The 17,018-nt window shown below is 54.9% G+C and overlaps 1 protein-coding gene across 4 annotated transcripts in view; it reads left to right on the top strand.

Annotated features, from left to right (window-relative positions):
• NLGN3 (neuroligin 3) overlaps window positions 1-17,018 on the top strand; it is a 51,985-nt gene that overhangs the window by 16,374 nt on the left and 18,593 nt on the right. For 3 of the 4 annotated variants that reach the window (XM_038415936.1, XM_038415934.2, XM_038415935.2), the window contains 2 exons: window positions 8,694-8,843; window positions 11,317-11,502. The exons of the other annotated variant lie outside the window; for it this stretch is intronic. In XM_038415936.1, coding sequence (XP_038271864.1) covers window positions 8,694-8,843; window positions 11,317-11,502 — 336 coding nt within the window. The remainder of the gene's footprint in view (window positions 1-8,693; window positions 8,844-11,316; window positions 11,503-17,018) is intronic. 4 annotated transcript variants of the gene reach the window in all.

The following is a 17,018-nucleotide window of genomic DNA, read 5'->3' on the forward strand; positions in this document are numbered from 1 at the left end:
GCACAGTGTCAGAGCAGGCAGCACCTGTCCTCATCCCCTTGTGTCCTGTGCGATTCCCTCTGGGGCCCCACTGGCTTGCAGGGAGCATGCACATGGCAGAATGCAGTCCAGGCCTGCTTTAACCCATGTCCGGATTTGCTATCTAGAGTCTAGTCCGGCTCGCTCTCTCTCGCTCTCTCTCTCTCATGCGTCCACTCGTGTGCGCTCTGCCACTGCCACTCCCCACTACAGGTGCAGAGGAAACTGGAAATATGGATGAAGGCAATATGCGGAGCACAGAGCTGTCAGGAGCTCTGGAGACATGTAGAAGAGAGCACTGTCACTTTACTAGCCTCTGCTTTCTCTCCAGGGTTAGCATCTTCATTTAGGAGCAGGGATACTCGTCACCTGTCCAGTGAAGGGCAACTGGACCTACAGAGAGTAGCCCTGAGTGTTCTGTTGCAGGCTGTGCCATAGTGTCGGGTTAACGTCACCCAGGCTAGCTCAGCGGGTTACATTTGAGGGGGACAGAAGTCCCCCATTTGGGTGTTCGATCTTCTGCTTTAAATACCTGGTTGTGCTTGCTGCACAGTTGCTGTTAAGGGCAACCATGCATTTCACAACACAATGCTCATGAGTCAGTAACTTGCCAGCTCTGGGCCCGAGCCCCATGTGAGTGGATTCGAGGAGGGCAGCAGCTCTCATACTGCCCAGGTGAAAGTAAGGACAGGCATGCTGGCTATGCTGCTTGCTGAAGGTATGGCAGAGCCTGTGGGTGAGTGATGAACATGCTTGAGCTGGATGGGGCTGTCTGGCAGAAGTGAACCGGGGCACTGTCTGCACGCTGTCACAATGAGCTGGTGAATTTGGAAGCTGGTCTCGTGAGGGCCTGGCTGTGGAAACGGGAGGGAAGGCAAGCATTACTTCAGTGGCTTGGCCACCCCTCTCGGGGAGCTGGACTCTGTGTGGCCAGGGACAGATCAGCCTTGGCAGGTGGCTTTTCTCAGCAGAGTGGAGAGGAATATCTGATTTTGCCTGCCATGTCCAATGCAGAACTGGGACCTGGACAGTATGGGAGGGTGCAGTCCCTTCTGTGCAGCTCTGATTTGAGTCGGCAGGGGGCACTGGGAGAAGTGGTGCTGCCCCGTGGCAGGTGGTGGTCATTGCGATGGCAGCCTGATTAACTGTGAGTTAATGACCTTGGCATTTGGGTGGTTAAACATTAGATCCACCACAAAGGAATAGGTAAGAATTCCCCAAGTTAAGCCCACGGCTGGAGGTGGAGCCATGGGCAGCAGCCACTCAGGGCCAGGGATGCTTTGCTGCTGTTGGGGCAGAGCATGTGATGATTGGCTGGGGGTCAGTGCGCACCAGATGCTTTGTATCATGCCAGTCCCCTGGTATCAAGTCCCTGGAACATAAGGCACTGATGTCTCAGATGAAGCAGGTCTGGACTAAGGAATCAGTGAGGCTCAGAATCTAGAGGCGGAGAAGCCCAATTCGATCTCAGCCAGTGCAGGGTTCCCTGTGGTACATTCATGTTCAATGTGGTGGCCACGGGTCTCCCAGCCTGCCCCGCAGGGGACGATTCCCAGCCAGCACTGTCCCCGAGGCAAGGAGTGTGGGGCTCTTCCTGCGGGGGTGCTAAGGCAGTGGTTTCCAGCTGTTCAGCCTAAGAGGCCCTTTCTCAGTTCATCTGGCAGCAGCAGGAGGCAACAGCTGTGTGGGCAGAGCTGTTCAGCACCTCAGAGAAAGAGCAGCTGGAGTTTGCTGTGGCAGGAGCAGCGTCTGGACAGGCTCAAGGGTTGCAAGGTCAGAGTGGGGCTGGAGAGTAGCACAGCAGGCTAGATGGGAGATCACCAAGGCATAGAGCTGGATGGGAAATGACTGGGCTAGCAGCAACTGTGTTGGAAGGGTGATCCCAAGGCACTGGGGGGATGGTGGTGGAAAGTGGGGTGGATGTGGGCTCTGGAGTTTGTATCTAGGTGTACTAGAGACCAGAGACGCATGGAGGAGGATGTGGCCCTGCCTGCTGGAGCCTCCCTTGGCTGGTACGAAAGGCCAGTCATTTGCCCCTCTCTGCGTGTCCCGATACGCCCCCGGTAGTGAGACAGCACTGTCAGGGCTGGCCTTGCTCAGCTCCTGGCCAGAGGCTCAGACAAGCCTAGGAAGGAAAGGGGGAGCCTGCTCCCAGCAGTCACATCAGAGCATAGCCAGGTTCTCTCACCATCTCAGGGCCCATGGCTGCTCCCTGGGGCCATCAGGGTCCCTGATGGATACTCACGCATCCATGGGGTCAAGCCACACGCCACTCTGGAGATCTGGTATGTGAGACCAGGGGGAGATTGCCAACCCCAGATGGTCAGAAGTCACGAGCCAGCCCCCCAAAACTTGTGAGATTTAGAGAAAGAAATGTAGTGCTGGGGTTTTCCATCTTTGCCCTCTCAGCTCTGAGCCTCTACGCTGCACTTGGTCTTGTGGATTCAGGGCTTAAAATCAGCCGGAGCAGAGATCCGTTAAATATTTTCAAACCCCCGGGAGCTCTGGTGCCTTAAGTTGGGCTCAAGCCCCAGGGCACTGGGAAATATTCAATTCCATATAGCAGCCTGGCTATAGTGGGGAGGTCTGCATTAGGGGAGCACCCTTCCAGTCCTTCCCCACTCTGCGGCTCTCCTGTCAGAGACAGGAGCTGCTGTTCCACACCCTAGAGGGCAGATGTGACTCCCAGCAGACTCCCAACATGGACAGTCCTACCTCCTGCACTGGGCAATGTCCTCCGGAAGGGGGGCATGTGGCTAGCTGAGGCAGCAGAGCCTGGTCCATCAACGGCTTAGGCATGGCCTCTGCCGCTGCTGCCTTCGAGTTTCTGTAATGCTCTTGGTTCCATGTGCAATTGCCAGTAACCATGGAGCACGGCTCCCCCTAGGGCGCCTCAGTCCCTGGAAGGGGCAGAAAGGGGGGGTTGTGGTCCTTTCCTGCCTGGAGGAGCTAGTGCAAGGAGGTGTCTCCCCCTGAATCACAAAGAGCCCAGATTGCTGACAGTGAAAACAAAAATGAGGGTGGAGCAAGTGGGAGTAAACAATAGGCCCCAAAATTTGCAGATCAGAAAGGACCTTGCTGTGCCCAGAGGCCAATGCCTTGCCCTACACAGTTGCAGCAACATAACTGAAGATGGGCTTTTAAGCTGACTGAGTCACATTGGTCCAACACCCTGTCTGGATGCTCTGAATTCAGTTTAAGCCTGGCTTGTATCAACAGGGAATCAAGTGAAGTTAAATGGATACAAGCCAGGTTTAAACTGAATTCCCAGCATCCAGGTATGGTCTTGTATCACTTTAACTGAAGGTGTGATTTTAATCTGGAGCAACTTGGAATGTAAATCAGGCCTAAGGAAGCTGCAAAGCTGGCTGGTACTCAGTATAAAAGGCAATTGGCCTATCATGTTGGCAGGAGGGGAGAGTTTGTGGGGAAGTTTGCAGAGGACACAGCTGTAAACTGATGTCAGTGGAAACTGGTGAATTGTGAGAGTCCTATGGCATTCTGGGCACCTTTCTGGCAGATGGAATTTAACTTGGCAAAACCAGCCTGTCTTTCCATCTGCAGCCTTTTGCCCCTGTGATCCCTGCACCATCCCAGAACCCTTGTACTGTGACCTAAATTGGTGTTTGTCTTCAATGCACATCACTGTGATAAATTCACCTCATTGGCAATATCCTTGGCGGATGCAATGTTGGGGATTGCACATTCCCTGGCACTGCATGGCCCTCAGCCTCCTCACTGCAGCTGTGGCATTTGGGGACAGGGGTGTCTATGTATGTACACACAGATGCTTAGATGGGGGGGAGGTAAATGTGAGGGGGGCCGGAAAGCAGCTTCCCCCTTGTGTCACAATGTCTCCCATGCTGCACTGGCTTAGCTACACTAAGGCACCAGGGGGTGAGTGGCTTGGTGATGGCAGTACCATGTGCAGGACTGAAAAATCGCTGTGCTGAGAAAGCTGCTGCCAGAGGCATTAGCTCCACTGGGGCTGAGATGCGAAAGGTCTGAAGAGGGACCCAGTCTGAGGGATTTAAACGAGAAAGGGTCCAGAACATGTAGCCTTTCCACCTTGTGCGGCCCACCCACAGGACAATGTCCAGATGCTCTGTGTAGCAACTCCTCCCTGTAGTTGCCTCAAAGAATTCTCCACCCCAGGTGCAGTCGCGGGACTTGCTGCCACCTGGTGACAAAGCAGGAGAAGGTTCTGCCTTCAGCACCAACCGGTATGCTGCTCTGACAGTTACCAGGGACTGTAAGCTGCTTGTAAAAGCCAAGGGAGAATCCCTTTGGTGCCCCACTGCATTTGGCGAGCTTCAGCCTAAGGAGTGGGCTGGGCTGGGAGGTGTAGCCTACGCTGCTGTGGCCATAGTTGCTTGTGCCACAAGTGACAGGCAGCAACTGAGTAGGCTGCAGTAACTTAGAGCAGCCCCAGGGTTGCTCTAAGTTACACACCAGGGGCTGTTCTGACCCTGCAGTAGTCCAGAATTGGAGAGGGTGTAGAAAAGAGGCACAAAAATGATTTGAGGGCTGCAGAAAATGCCTGACAGTGAGAGAATTTAAGAGCTCAATCTTTTTAGCCCATCAAAAGGAGGATTGAGAGGTGATTTGATCACAGCATATAAATTCCTTCCCAGGGAGAAATAGTGGGTTCTAAAGGGTTTGTAAAATTGAATTCTGCCAAGCCTAATTAAAGTTTTTGATCATGTCTAATGGAGAATAGCAATGTTTATTTCTAAGCATTTGTTAGATTTGTATTGATTTTAAAATTTTCAGAGTGCACAAAATTCTGGGTTTTAAGTATTTTTAAAGATTTTTTTATCATTTTAAATGTTCATAGTCATAGAAAATTATGGGGGTGTCAGACAATAATTAAATGACAGTAAACATTGAGATTTCAAAAGTTAAAGCTTTATAATTGTTAAAACACACATTGTCAACATCACATGTCAAATTCTGCTAACTAAATACTTTTCAATCAAATTAGTAGTTTCTGAAGCAGCATTTTTCTTACTTTGCCTATCAGTAAATGATGTTAATTATCAATGGAAATATCTTTTCACTAGTTTGTGTGTGCATGGTGAAATCGACACTTAACAACATTTACTGACTAAGAATCTAATCCTTCCCAATGCCTGAAAGCTGAAGCTAGATAAATTCAAATTAGAAATTAGGCAGAGATTTGCAGGGCCAGATTAAGGCAGGGTTTTAGGGGCTACAACCCAGGGCCCTGGTTCAAGGGGGGCCCTGCAAAAATAAATCACAGGCAGCGATCTCCAACTCTGGGCCGCAAAAAGTCCTGCAGTGCAGCGAGATGCTCTGGCAGGCTGCCTGCGTGCTATGGCCCCATACCGCTCCCAGAAGCGGCTGGCTGCTTGCACATTTCTGTGGCCCCTGGCAAGGAGAGAGGTGGCTCCACACATTGCCTCCACCCCCAGCACTGTCCTCACAGCTCCCATTGGCTGGAGGCAGTGCTTGCACGCACAGAGACATGCTGTCCCCCTCTGACCAGGGGCTGCAGAGACGTACTAGGAGCCAGCCACTGCCAGGAGCAGCGTGGGACTAGGGCAAGCAGCCTGCCTGAGCCCTACTGCGCTGCCAGCCAGGAACCGCCTGTAAGATAAGCACCTCCCAGCCGGAGCCTGCACCTCGCACCCTCTCCTGCACCCCAGTCCTCTGCCCCAGCGCCCTCCTGCACCAAACTCTCTCCCAGGAAACAGACTTGTATACAGGGGCCCCATAAAATCTAATAGCCTTAGACCCACAGGAGACTTAATCTGGCCCTGGAGATTTGTAACAGCGAGGGTGACTAACCACTGAAACAAACACCCAGGGGGAATGGGGATTCTCCATCTCTTGATGTCTTCAGATCCAGACAGGGTGCTTTTCTGGAAGTCATGCTTGTCACGCTGTCCGGAATGCCTCATGGCCACAAGTGCCTCCTCAGGGCAGATTGTCAAAAACAGGACAGACACCCCAAACTGGCAGTATGCTCTATAATTAAATTTCATCAAGCCAGTAACAAATGTGAACCCCTGGATCACTACAACAGTCTTACATGGAGTCACAGACAATCCCCTTAGGCTACGTCTATACTATGGACCTTACAGCTGCATCGCTGTAAGGTCTCCTGTGTAGCCCCTCTATACCACTGGGAGAGTGCTTGCCCTTTGGCGTAATTAAACCACTCCCAATGAACCTGACAGGCTGTGGACACACTGCTTTGGTGGTAGTTCTGGGCTTTCCCCTCAGAGTTCTGACTCCAGCTGCAGCCACCAAAAGGCCATTCCAACAACTGGAACTCAGGCTGGGAGCCTCAGTGACCATTTCCTGTATGCTGGTCAGGGCTTGAGAGGTTTGTGTGCCTGACAAAAGCAAATCACAGCATCAGAGGAGGGCAGTTTTGTCTAGTGGTTAAGGAGCCACCTTGGGACTCAGGAGTCCTGGGTTCAAGGCTGGTTGTGCCGCAGGCTCTGCATGACCCTGGGCTGCTCCAGGCCCCAGCCTCCAGATGTACAATGGGGTGGATGTCCTCACCCTGCCCAGCATGGTGTGTGGGGGTGGGTTCAGCGGCGAGTGTGGTGAAGGGGCACGGTAAATTCCTTGGCAAGAGATCTAAGCTAGATACCAAATGCATTCCCAAGTCAAGGCTGAAAGCCTGAGAACTTCCCTCTGGGGGCCTTTAGCCCTGCCCAGCCTCTGCCTGCTCAAAGGGGATTCAGCGCCAGCCAACCAGGGAGTTTGAGGCATTTGGGAGTCTCTGGGCCTGCAGAGAGGGACACTTATGGCCACATGTAGAGGGCTAATAGGTGGGCTCTGCTTGTAGCCTCAGGAGATGCTCTTTTCACAGGCACACTGACCTGTAGGCCCCTTCTAGGGAGAAGGGCCATGACCGGGAAGATGGGGGTGAGGAAGGACCAGATGAGGGAATTTGGTTACAGCCTCTGAGTGCGCTGGCCTTGCCTGCACAGTGCCAGATGCCCCTGCATCTGTCAGAAGTGCTGGGAAGGACTCACTTGTTGGTGTCTGTGGCAGCAGCCAGCTTGGCTCCACAGAGAACTCAGAGCTGAGGTTAGCAGACCCGTCTGAGCCCCATCAGCCCTCTGGCCTGGGGTGATGCTGCCCTGTTTGTGTGCTGCTAGCTGCTGCCAGCCTGGGGTATGAAACGTCATCTCTTTCACCAGAGCAGCCATCCAAAGGAGAGACCAAGACCCCAGGCCCAATGCATGCATGGTAGCCCAGTGGGATCCATGGCCAACCAGTGCCGCTGTCCATTTATCACTACCCTGTGGGCCCCTGCCCTGCTGAGAGTGCTGGAAGGTTTGTCTTGCTCAGAATTGAGCCTGCCTGGCCTGGGATCATTGTGTGTCCGCAGGGGCTCTTGGCTGCTGGCACTCAGCAGGGAGAGCGAGGGGAGCTAGGCGAATGAGCAGTTATAGAGAAGTGGGTCCCAGCCTCAGGGGACGCTGTGGTCAGAGGGCTAGGCCAGGCAGCGGTGGCATACCTGTAACACTGGCTGTGTGCCCTCTACTCAGCCAGCGCAAAAGTATTGCCAGTGGCCAGCACTGGCCCCTTCAGGCATTGCCTCGGGAGCCAGAAAACAGTGCAGGAGTCAGCAAAGGGCTGACCTACCTGTGCCGGACCCCCAGCGCCCACTGAGGGGAGCGAGAGAGATGCTGAGGCCAAGCATAAGGAGTGAGATCTGTAGCCAGAGATGGAGGGGCTCCTGTGCCCGCTCCTCTGGCAGGCACGCCAGGGGCAGGGCCGGGGGTGCAGCAGGACCTTCCATTGAGAGAAGAGAGGGCACCTGTTGCCTCCCATTCCCCATATCCCCATATCATCTAGCGCTTCTCCCCTTATGACCCCTCGCTATCCAGCTCCCCCTCCATTGGCACTCCATTCCACAGGACCTAGTCTAGTCCCCACTCTCCTGTATTCCCCTCATTCCCTGCTCCTCCATCTCCCCCATTCCCTGTGCCCCTCTGGTCAGTCTATCTGCCCCTCATTACCATGGTCTGTCTGGGCACTGGGGATAGAGCTAGGAGGACGTGGCAAGAGACAGTGGAGTTCCTGCCTTCCATGACAAGGTCAGAACTGCGAGCTGTGATCTCTCTCCACTTGCCCCAGGTCCTGCACATCCCCCCTCCTTCCCAAAGCAATGTCAGCTTCCAGGACTCAGCTAGCCACCGGCCTGCTGCAGCTGGGGTGTTTACAGGCTCCTGCAGCCCCTGTGCACGCAGGACACTCTCTGCCAGGCTGCTGGGGAAGGAGCCCCAGGATGGGCCCAGTGCTGAGTGATGTACAGCAATATCCCATCTCCAGGGAAATGCACCACCTGGGCTGGTAGGCCAGGAATCCCTTTCAGTGGGCCTGTGGCCTGCAGAGCCCTGACCCACCTGGGGCAGCTGGCCTCATGGGCCTGGTGAGAGAATTAGTGCCAGGATCTGGCACCGCGGGGGTTGGGCCTGTAAGGTCTCTGGGAATCCCAGAGGGCAGGTGATTGCATGGCCTGTGGTGGGCTGGGCTCTGTTTGTTCTGGGTGAGATGCCAAGGCCCTAGCTGGCGTGGGCATGGCTGCAGCGCTACCCCTCCACAGGTCCTGGCAGCTGGTGTTGTTCCCCTCCCCTGCGGTCCGCCCCTCCTGGCAGAGTCCTGTGTTTAACCTCCTCTTCTTTCAGACATTCGCGACAGTGGGGCCAAGCCCGTGATGGTTTATATCCATGGCGGCTCCTACATGGAGGGCACAGGGAACATGATTGATGGGAGCATCCTGGCCAGCTACGGCAACGTCATCGTCATCACCCTCAACTACCGCGTGGGTGTGCTAGGTATGGGCGCAGCAGGGCCAGCTCCCAGGCGGGGGGCAAAAGGGAGGCAAGGATTTGTGGGCAGAGCCCTGAGGGACTCATCTCTTGTTAGGTGGGAGGATCAGGAGTGTGGGAGACAGAGCCCCAAGGGCAGGGAGCAAGGGGGCAGAGGGCAGAGCCCCAAGGTCCGGGGACAGGGTCTAGGGCCCAGGGGCGTTGCGGGAGGGCAGAGCTCTAGGGGGACTCTGCTCAGGCTGGCCTAGGAAGGGAAGTGGCCTGCTCAGGGAGGAGCTGACGGGCTGGAAGGAGGTCCTGCTGCGCCCTGTGGGATCAGGAGCTCCATGAGGAGGCCAGTTTGGTATCCCTGCTGGAGGCTGCGCTCGGCCCTTCCCCTGCAGTTCCTCTAGCTGCAGATCCTGTTCTGCTCACAGAGGTAGGGGTAGAACCTCAGCCCAGGCCTCTCTAGCCCTACCCTCATGTCTCTCCATGGCTCAGGGAAGGGGCCCAAGGTGGGGGGTCAGGTTATGGCCAGAAGGGTTGGGGCAGCAGGATGAGGATGTCATCGAGACTGTTCAGTCCTGTCAGCATCACCTGAGAAAGGTGGGAGTGGTCTTGGGGCCTCTAGCTGGCCCTTCGTGCTTCCTGCTGCCCATTCCTGACCTCTTTGCCAGCTCTGTACATGTCTGCGGCTGGGCCCTAGGGGACTGCTGAGGCTCCCTGGGCTGAGGAGTTTAGTTTCATTTACACAGCCTGGCTCAGCTGAAAGCAAATATTGATCTGCGGTTAAATAATTAATACATGTATTTATCCAGCTCCTCCTCCGTGGGCTGGGAGCAGCAGCTGCCTGGCCAACACTAATGAGCCACCCCTTGGGACATGTCCCATCCAAGCTGCCTCTGGAAACAGATCGATGGGAACTTTCTTGAAGGGCAGATGGCTTACCCTTCCGGTGCACCACAGAAGAGCCCAGACCCAGGCTATGTCAGCGCTTGCAGGGCACAGCTCTGCTCCTGGCAATGGCCAGTGGGCCTGCCAGTGCTGGAGCCATGCAGAGCTGGCCGCTCCAGATGGACAAGGCCATGTCTAGCCCCTCTCCCCCAGGGCAGCCTGTGGGCTTGGTCCCTGCAGTGTGTGTATACTTCCACCTTTCCCTTGGCAGATTGTCCTGTGGAGGGAGGATTGGCTCTGGCAGGCCAGTTGCAGATGTGGGACCGAGTCACTTAGGCAAAGTGTGCTGACCTGAGACTCCTGGGGCATGATTCCCAGAGCTCACACTGACATCCGCTGGGGCTAGGGACACATGGGCTTCTCAAAATCAGGCACCAGGCACCTCTTCCCAGCTCCGCAACAGCTTCTCTCCTGCCCTGCCCCAGCTCCAAGAGCCTGGGCTGGAGCATTCCTGAGGTAGGCCGAGAAGCTGCCTTGTTGGGAATCTTCTCCTGTGGCCAGGTTCATCCAGAGCCCCCTTGTTGATGCCTGGAGCCCCAAACCCTCCCTCTGCCCCAGCCCAACTAGTCTGTGAACAGCGGCTTTCTGGGGGCTTTCCACTCCCCTCCCACAGCCTCACCCAAAGCAGTGCTGGTCGAGCCCCCTGGGTTCTGGGAGGCGTTTGAAGGCTGATGGCAGGATGCTCAGCCCAGGTGCTCTGCAGAATGGAGGAAGGTCGGCTCTGCCAGCTGCTGCAGGTCTGGTGAAGGCTGGGTTGGGGGCTGGACCAGTGAGCCCTGCCATGAGCAGCGGTCATACTGCTCTGTGCTTGGAGCCCTTGAGCACAGGTGCCTCTCTGGGCTGGTGCTGGAGTCAGGGACTATGGGGCCTGGTCGTTTCTTTAGCTAATGCCCCAAGCCAATGGTTTGGCCTGAAGAAATCACCGAGGGCAGAAGCTGACCACTCCCCTGCAGATGGCTGAGCCCCACCACTCCTGGGAAGTGAGCCGCCGCCCCCTGCTGGAGCCGTGAGAGCCACAGGGACCCTGGCTCGTGTATGGGAGAGTGTCTGCAGGCAGAGAGAGATAGTGCCCTGTCATGCGATGGGGAGGTGGCTGGGGGACTCCTGGGTTTGTCAGCCCAGCAGGATGGCTCCTTGCAGCCTGTGCTGGACAGGGCTCAGGGCCTGAGTCACTCTATTAATGGTGCCCAAGGCTCTCAGTGAGCAGATGGCTCAGCCGAGTGCCCATGCAGGCCCATTCCTCTGCGCCCCCATTTCACAGCAGGTATGGAGGCCCCAAGAGATTCAGAGCCTGTTCCTGGGGGTTCTCGGTGAGGAGATGCTAGGGGCTGGCAGAGGGATGGGGGCTCACAGTGGGGTCCCTGGCCTCAACCCTGAGGCTCACAGTCAAAGGAGATCCCAGAGGATTGCTGCACAGCCTTGGCCGCAGGTGCTCGCAGCCAGAGGTTTGAGAGGGGCTCCCACACTGGCTGGGGCTGGAGGGGATTGCGGGAGGTCAGGAGACCGGCTGCTTGCTGTGTCCTAAGAGGGTTGCATTTGGCCGCAGGATTCCTGAGCACCGGGGACCAGGCAGCCAAGGGGAACTATGGGCTGCTGGATCAAATCCAGGCGCTGCGCTGGATCAGTGAAAATATTGCCTTCTTCGGGGGGGACCCGCTGCGAATCACTGTCTTTGGCTCCGGCATCGGCGCCTCCTGCGTCAGTCTGCTCACTCTCTCCCACCACTCGGAAGGTAAGTGTGGGCACTCCCAGCCTGGCTGTGAACCACTCCCCAGCCAGTGCTGCTGCTGAGCCAAGGGGCTGCCGAGCACTCCTTAGCAAAGGGAATGAGAATCTAGTGGTTAGAGCAACAGAGACACAGGCAAGGCACTAGGGTTCTGTTCCCGGTTCTGTCCCCCTTCTCCAGGCCTGCATTTCCCCATAGTAAATGAAGAGTTTCAGAGTAGCAGCCGTGTTAGTCTGTATTCGCAAAAAGAAAAGGAGTACTTGTGGCACCTTAGAGACTAACAAATTTATTAGAGCATAAGTTTTCGTGAGCTACAGCTCACTTCATCGGATGCATCCGATGAAGTGAGCTGTAGCTCACGAAAGCTTATGCTCTAATAAATTTGTTAGTCTCTAAGGTGCCACAAGTACTCCTTTTCTTTTTAAATGAAGAGTGTAACACTGGCCCCCCAGGGAAGGGGAAAGCAACTAACAGGCTTGAACTGCCTGGGTGGCTGGTGCTAGATGGGCCAAGCATGGGCTGTCCCCAGGAGAACAAAAGTAGAGAAGTGTCCGAAAGCATGTGTAGGTAGGATGACCAGATATCAAGGGTGAAATATCGGGACAGGAGGTGGGGGATAATTGGCACCTGTATAAGACAAAGCCCCAAATATTGGGACTATAAAATTGGAACATTTGGTCACCCTACATGTGGGGTTGGCCTGGATCTGTAGGTCTGTAGCTTTTTGGGGTCTGGGATCAGGATCAGAGACGCCAATCCAGACTGGTAGGATGTGGACAGACACTTTTGGGACCTCTACAAGGGGCTTCATCCTGGCCCCCGGATGCAAGGTCATGGAAATATAACTGGACACAGAATTACCCTTGAAAATATCACTACTGCTCCCCAGACCCCTGATGCAGGACTTAAGGGTGCCTTCAGCCGTTCAGCCCCAGGAATCCCTGGCCCAGGCAGTGTTAAATGACACTGAACTGTGTAATCTGACCCGCCAATCCAGCCCCTCCCTGCAATGGGCTCTGGTGACTAATTACCCTACAGTTCCAAAGCAGAGATGGGTCAGAACTGGCTGGGGAGCAGCAGCTGCAGACTGTTCTGTTGCTTCCTCCCATTCCCCAGACAGGAGCTGTGCTACATGGGTTAGATCTGAGAGGACCTGTCAGCACCTGAGGGTAAAATACATTGTCGAGATGTCATTATCCCCAAGCCCTGAAGCATGAGCCCGGGAAATTCACAGTTCAGGGGAAGTTTAACGGTACTCCAGACGTGGTAAGGGCTGGAAATGCAGAGCTAGGGCCCCCAAGTCATCTTAACTCTGTCCTGTCACAGACTCTCCCAACTTCCTGTGTAATTAAAGTCTCCCAAATCTTGTGACCAGTTTCCCAGCCCCACCCTGCAGACACTCCTGATGGGTCCACACTGCATCTGGGAGAGCCTCCCAGGCCAGAACCACAGCCTTGTACCAATGGAGCTCACACTAAGGCTCTACAGAGAGCTGTGTAGATGATGCTTTGATGTTCCAGCTTGCACTGGAGCTAAAGGGGAGTGAGGGAGCTTGAGAGCTCCAGCCCACAGTGCTATCATAATCCCTGCTATCATGAGTCTGTGGAGCCAGGCTGGGAAGCTCGCTCCCCGTTGGAAGGTCGACACACCCTCGTTAACAAATGGACAAACAACAAATGGCAGGTGATTTGCCTGCTTCATAGATCACAGAACCACTTTAGACTCAGCCCCGCACCTAGAATTGAACTTTAAACTTGCTGCAAAATGGAACAGTTGGAAAAATGTGACCTCATTAAATCCACATGCCAATCCATTAGATGCAAGATAAAAACTAACATGCAAATGCAGGAAGGCCTCCAAGCCAGAATGGGGATAAAACCTCAACTCAACCCTCTGCAACATTGACATCAGTGACCTACATCAATCTGCTGTGACCCTTTTTGGGGGTACCCGAACTGTCTGGGATGAATTACTCCTACCTGCTTACTCACCTGCCACCAGCTGCTGCCAACACAGGCATTGTGCTACAGCTCCGTGACTTCTGCTGGCTAGCAATTTACACACCCCGCTTTGTGACACTCAAGTGCCCAGTCCCTTTTCTTCTGAACACCCACACTGCATGCCGATCCGCTGCCTCGCTGGAGACAGTGCAGCCCAGTTCACTGGTTTCACCTCAATTCCATGGTCTCCTCAGCACAAGGCACTTGGACAGGGTTCATAGTCAAACCAAACTGAAGTTTATTGAACAGAGCTTGAGATAAAGATTCAAGTAAAAGAATGTGGAACCATAAGGTTACAGTTAGGAGAAAAACACTAAATGCAATCCAGAGCCTGCACTTAATAACAAGCTCCTTTCCTGCCTAATAAGAGATTTCTCACCCGCTGGTTAGTTCTTGCAGCGCATCTCCAGCTCAGAGAGCCCACTGGCAGAGTCACTCCTTTGTAATGGCGCACCATTTGGGCCATTTCTTCTCCTCTCAGACAGTCTCAAGCTACTCTTCCTTATCCCAGGGAGAATCATTTGTCTTTGTAAATCTGCAGCCTGCATCCAGTCCAGCCAGTAAATGCAGGCTGTCTCCACTGATGCAGAGTGGGTCAACTCTCCGCCTTCCCCTCCTCAGGTGAGAGCTTTCAGTCCCAGCATCCTACAAACACAATCTTCTACATATTGCACAGTGCTGAAATTGTTCCTGTACAAACACCTTGCAATAACCATGCCACTCAGCAAATTCTTAGCTTTGGGCAGAGAGCATGCGGCCCCCTCAGGAAGCTGTTCTGAAGTTGGTAGAATACAGGGGTGTGATCTACCTGTCTGGGCATGGCTGGCTGTATTACACCAGGGACCCCCACTAATCAGCTGCCTGCTGATGATCTGGTCATACTGTCACCCACACACGGGTGTCTACAAAGGACCGTATACTACCTAGAAAGCCCCTGCAGCACACAGGCTCTGCAGGGCCCCTGGAAACAACAGAAATTAGGTGATTTCCAGAAAAGCCCCAATCAATTACATTTCATTATAGAAGCATGGACATTGAATACAGCCTAATCACACTGACACAGGCTGCTTCCTAATGCTGCAGAGCATTTCCCATTGCCAGGGAGACATTACAAGGAACAGCTCTAGGGGAGTGTGCATATGCTGAGGGATGTAACAGGTGAAGCATGGGGCTCTGTGCAGGTACCTGGGGGCTGGGGCATAGGGTGTGTGTATAGGGGGGCGGGGGGGACAGGCAGGAGAGACAGGAATGTGTGTATGTACCTGAGAAATGGGTGGGGAGGCTGAGGCATAGGGGTGGGTGCAGGTACCTGGGGAGGGTTAGAGGTATATATGGGGGGGGATATGTGAGGTTCGGAAATGGGAGCATGGGCGTACCAGTGTTTGGGCATGGATATGCAGGAGTGGGATATAGGGGTGCGTGCAGGCATCTGTGAAGGGGTAGGCCTATGGTGGGGGAGGGGTACAGGATGCATGGGGGTGTCTGTGAGCTGGGATATGGTGGAAGTGGGCTATAGGGGTGCATGCAGGTATCTGTATGGGAGCTGGGGTGAGTTACAGGAGTACATGCGGGTATCTGTGTGGAGAAGAGACATGTTTGAGTGGGGTACAGGGGTATATGCGGGTATCTGTGGGGGGGCAGTGATATGGTGGGGTGGGGCACGGGTGTGTGACAGGTATCTGGGGGGGCGGGGATCAGGTACAGGGGTGCGTGCAGGTATCTGGGTGAGGGCGGGGATATGGTGGGGTGACTATCTGGGGCAGGGACATGTTCGAGTGGGGTACAGGGTGTGGGCATGTGCCAGTGACTCTCTGAGGTGCGTTGCTGGCTCTCCAGAGGGACTACGGTCCCACTTGTGCGGGAGCAGGAGCTGGTCTCTCCCTCGGTGTTGCCGTGTTCTGACAGGGGGATGAAGCTGCTATGCTGCCCTGTTGGTTCCCTCTCCCGTGCTGCCAATGAGGTGCCCTGCGCATTTGTTCATGAGCTGCTCATTTGAGACTCGGTGCTGTCTCCAAAGCTGTGCTCGCTTTCTTGGCAACGTCCTCCTGGCTGTTCTTCCCAGGCCGCCTATTACCCCAGCTTTAGCCTGAGTGAGTCGCAAATGGCAGGGTGCCAGCACCTAGTGCCCTGGGGCTCATGTAGCTCCCTCTGGGTGGGTGCTGAGATGTGCCTTGCTGGGCTCCATTGAGCCCTGCGGCAGAAGCAAGGGGGTGTGTGATGGGGGGTGAAGGTGGATGAGAGGGCAGTGCCAGCAAGCCCTCGGGAGGGGCAGGAGCAGGCCTGCACACATGGTACAGGTGAAGGGTAGATTCTCAAAGAACTGGGTGCTGAGCTCCAGTAGCGGGTGCTCAGTGCCACCCAGCAGATTTGGCTCCCTAGGCATTGGGGTCCCACCCTGAGCATCTGCTGGTGGAGGAAACTCAGCAGCTGTCTGCCTCTGATGAACCCTAGACAGGTGGGTCCTTTAGAATAATGGACCATGGGGTCAGTTTAGCATAAGGAAAGAAAGGATCAGAGAGACAGGGCACAAAGCCCCAGAGAGTGCAGGCCAGCCCTCACATCTTGTCACATTGTACCCTCTCCTCCCCATGGGAGCGGTGCTTGCTCTTGCTCTACGCAGCCCCCAGGGATCATCAGGAGGGATGTTCATGAGCACGCAGTGTGGGGATTCAGAGAGCCAGACTGGCTCCTAGAACCAGCGCTGCCAAAGGCAGGAAAGCCCCTGGTTCACTCAGTCAGTTTCATGATGCCTTAGCAGGGTCAGATTCCTTCACGCCTAGGAGATTCCACTTGGGTGCAGGGGCCGTAGTGCCCAGCAGGGCTCTTACTGATGGACATGCACTGTGCAGGCCCTAGATAATCTCCAGATCAGAGGCCAGGGAGAGAGTAACTGGCCTCTGCAGCTGGGAGCCAGGCTTTCCTTTTGTATCCTGGAGCAGGCTGAAAAGCGGGGACCAATCCCTATTCAGCTAAGTGCCCTGCCCGCTCCACTGCTCTCCGTAGACCTTTCCAATCCCACCTCTTTGCACACAGACGTGCACATCCTTGCAGTCAGCACTCCAGGGCACGGGGAAGCCACCATGCTCCTCCCGGGGGTTAGCCCTCTGCAGGTCCCCAGGGCTGGGTTTGGCCTAGTTTAACTCTTTGATGCACACAGTTGTCTTCTAGGCTCTGTCACCTGCTGCCTGTGCAGTGATGCCCCAGGGACTCCTCCCCTGTCCCTGAGAGGCTTGCACCAAGACAGAGCTTGAGCCACGCTCTGAGCATGTTACCAGATGCTGGGTGCTGAATCTCCTTTGCCTTTCAGGTGTTGGCTGCACACAGAACTGCTTGGGTCTGAGTTTTATTTGTGGTGACAGACCTCTCTGAGGAGGGACGGTCTGGCTGAGTAAGTGGGTTCCTACCCAGTGGGTGCAGAGGGACAAGAATGGATGTGGAGGGTGTTCAGTTGTGCAGCTCAGTTGGGGTGGTGAGAGGCTACTGGCTCAGGCATCTTCCTTCATCATGTGTTGGCAGCTCTGT

Source organism: Dermochelys coriacea, chromosome 9 (genome assembly GCF_009764565.3).
Source record: "Dermochelys coriacea isolate rDerCor1 chromosome 9, rDerCor1.pri.v4, whole genome shotgun sequence".
Taxonomy (NCBI): domain Eukaryota; kingdom Metazoa; phylum Chordata; order Testudines; family Dermochelyidae; genus Dermochelys; species Dermochelys coriacea.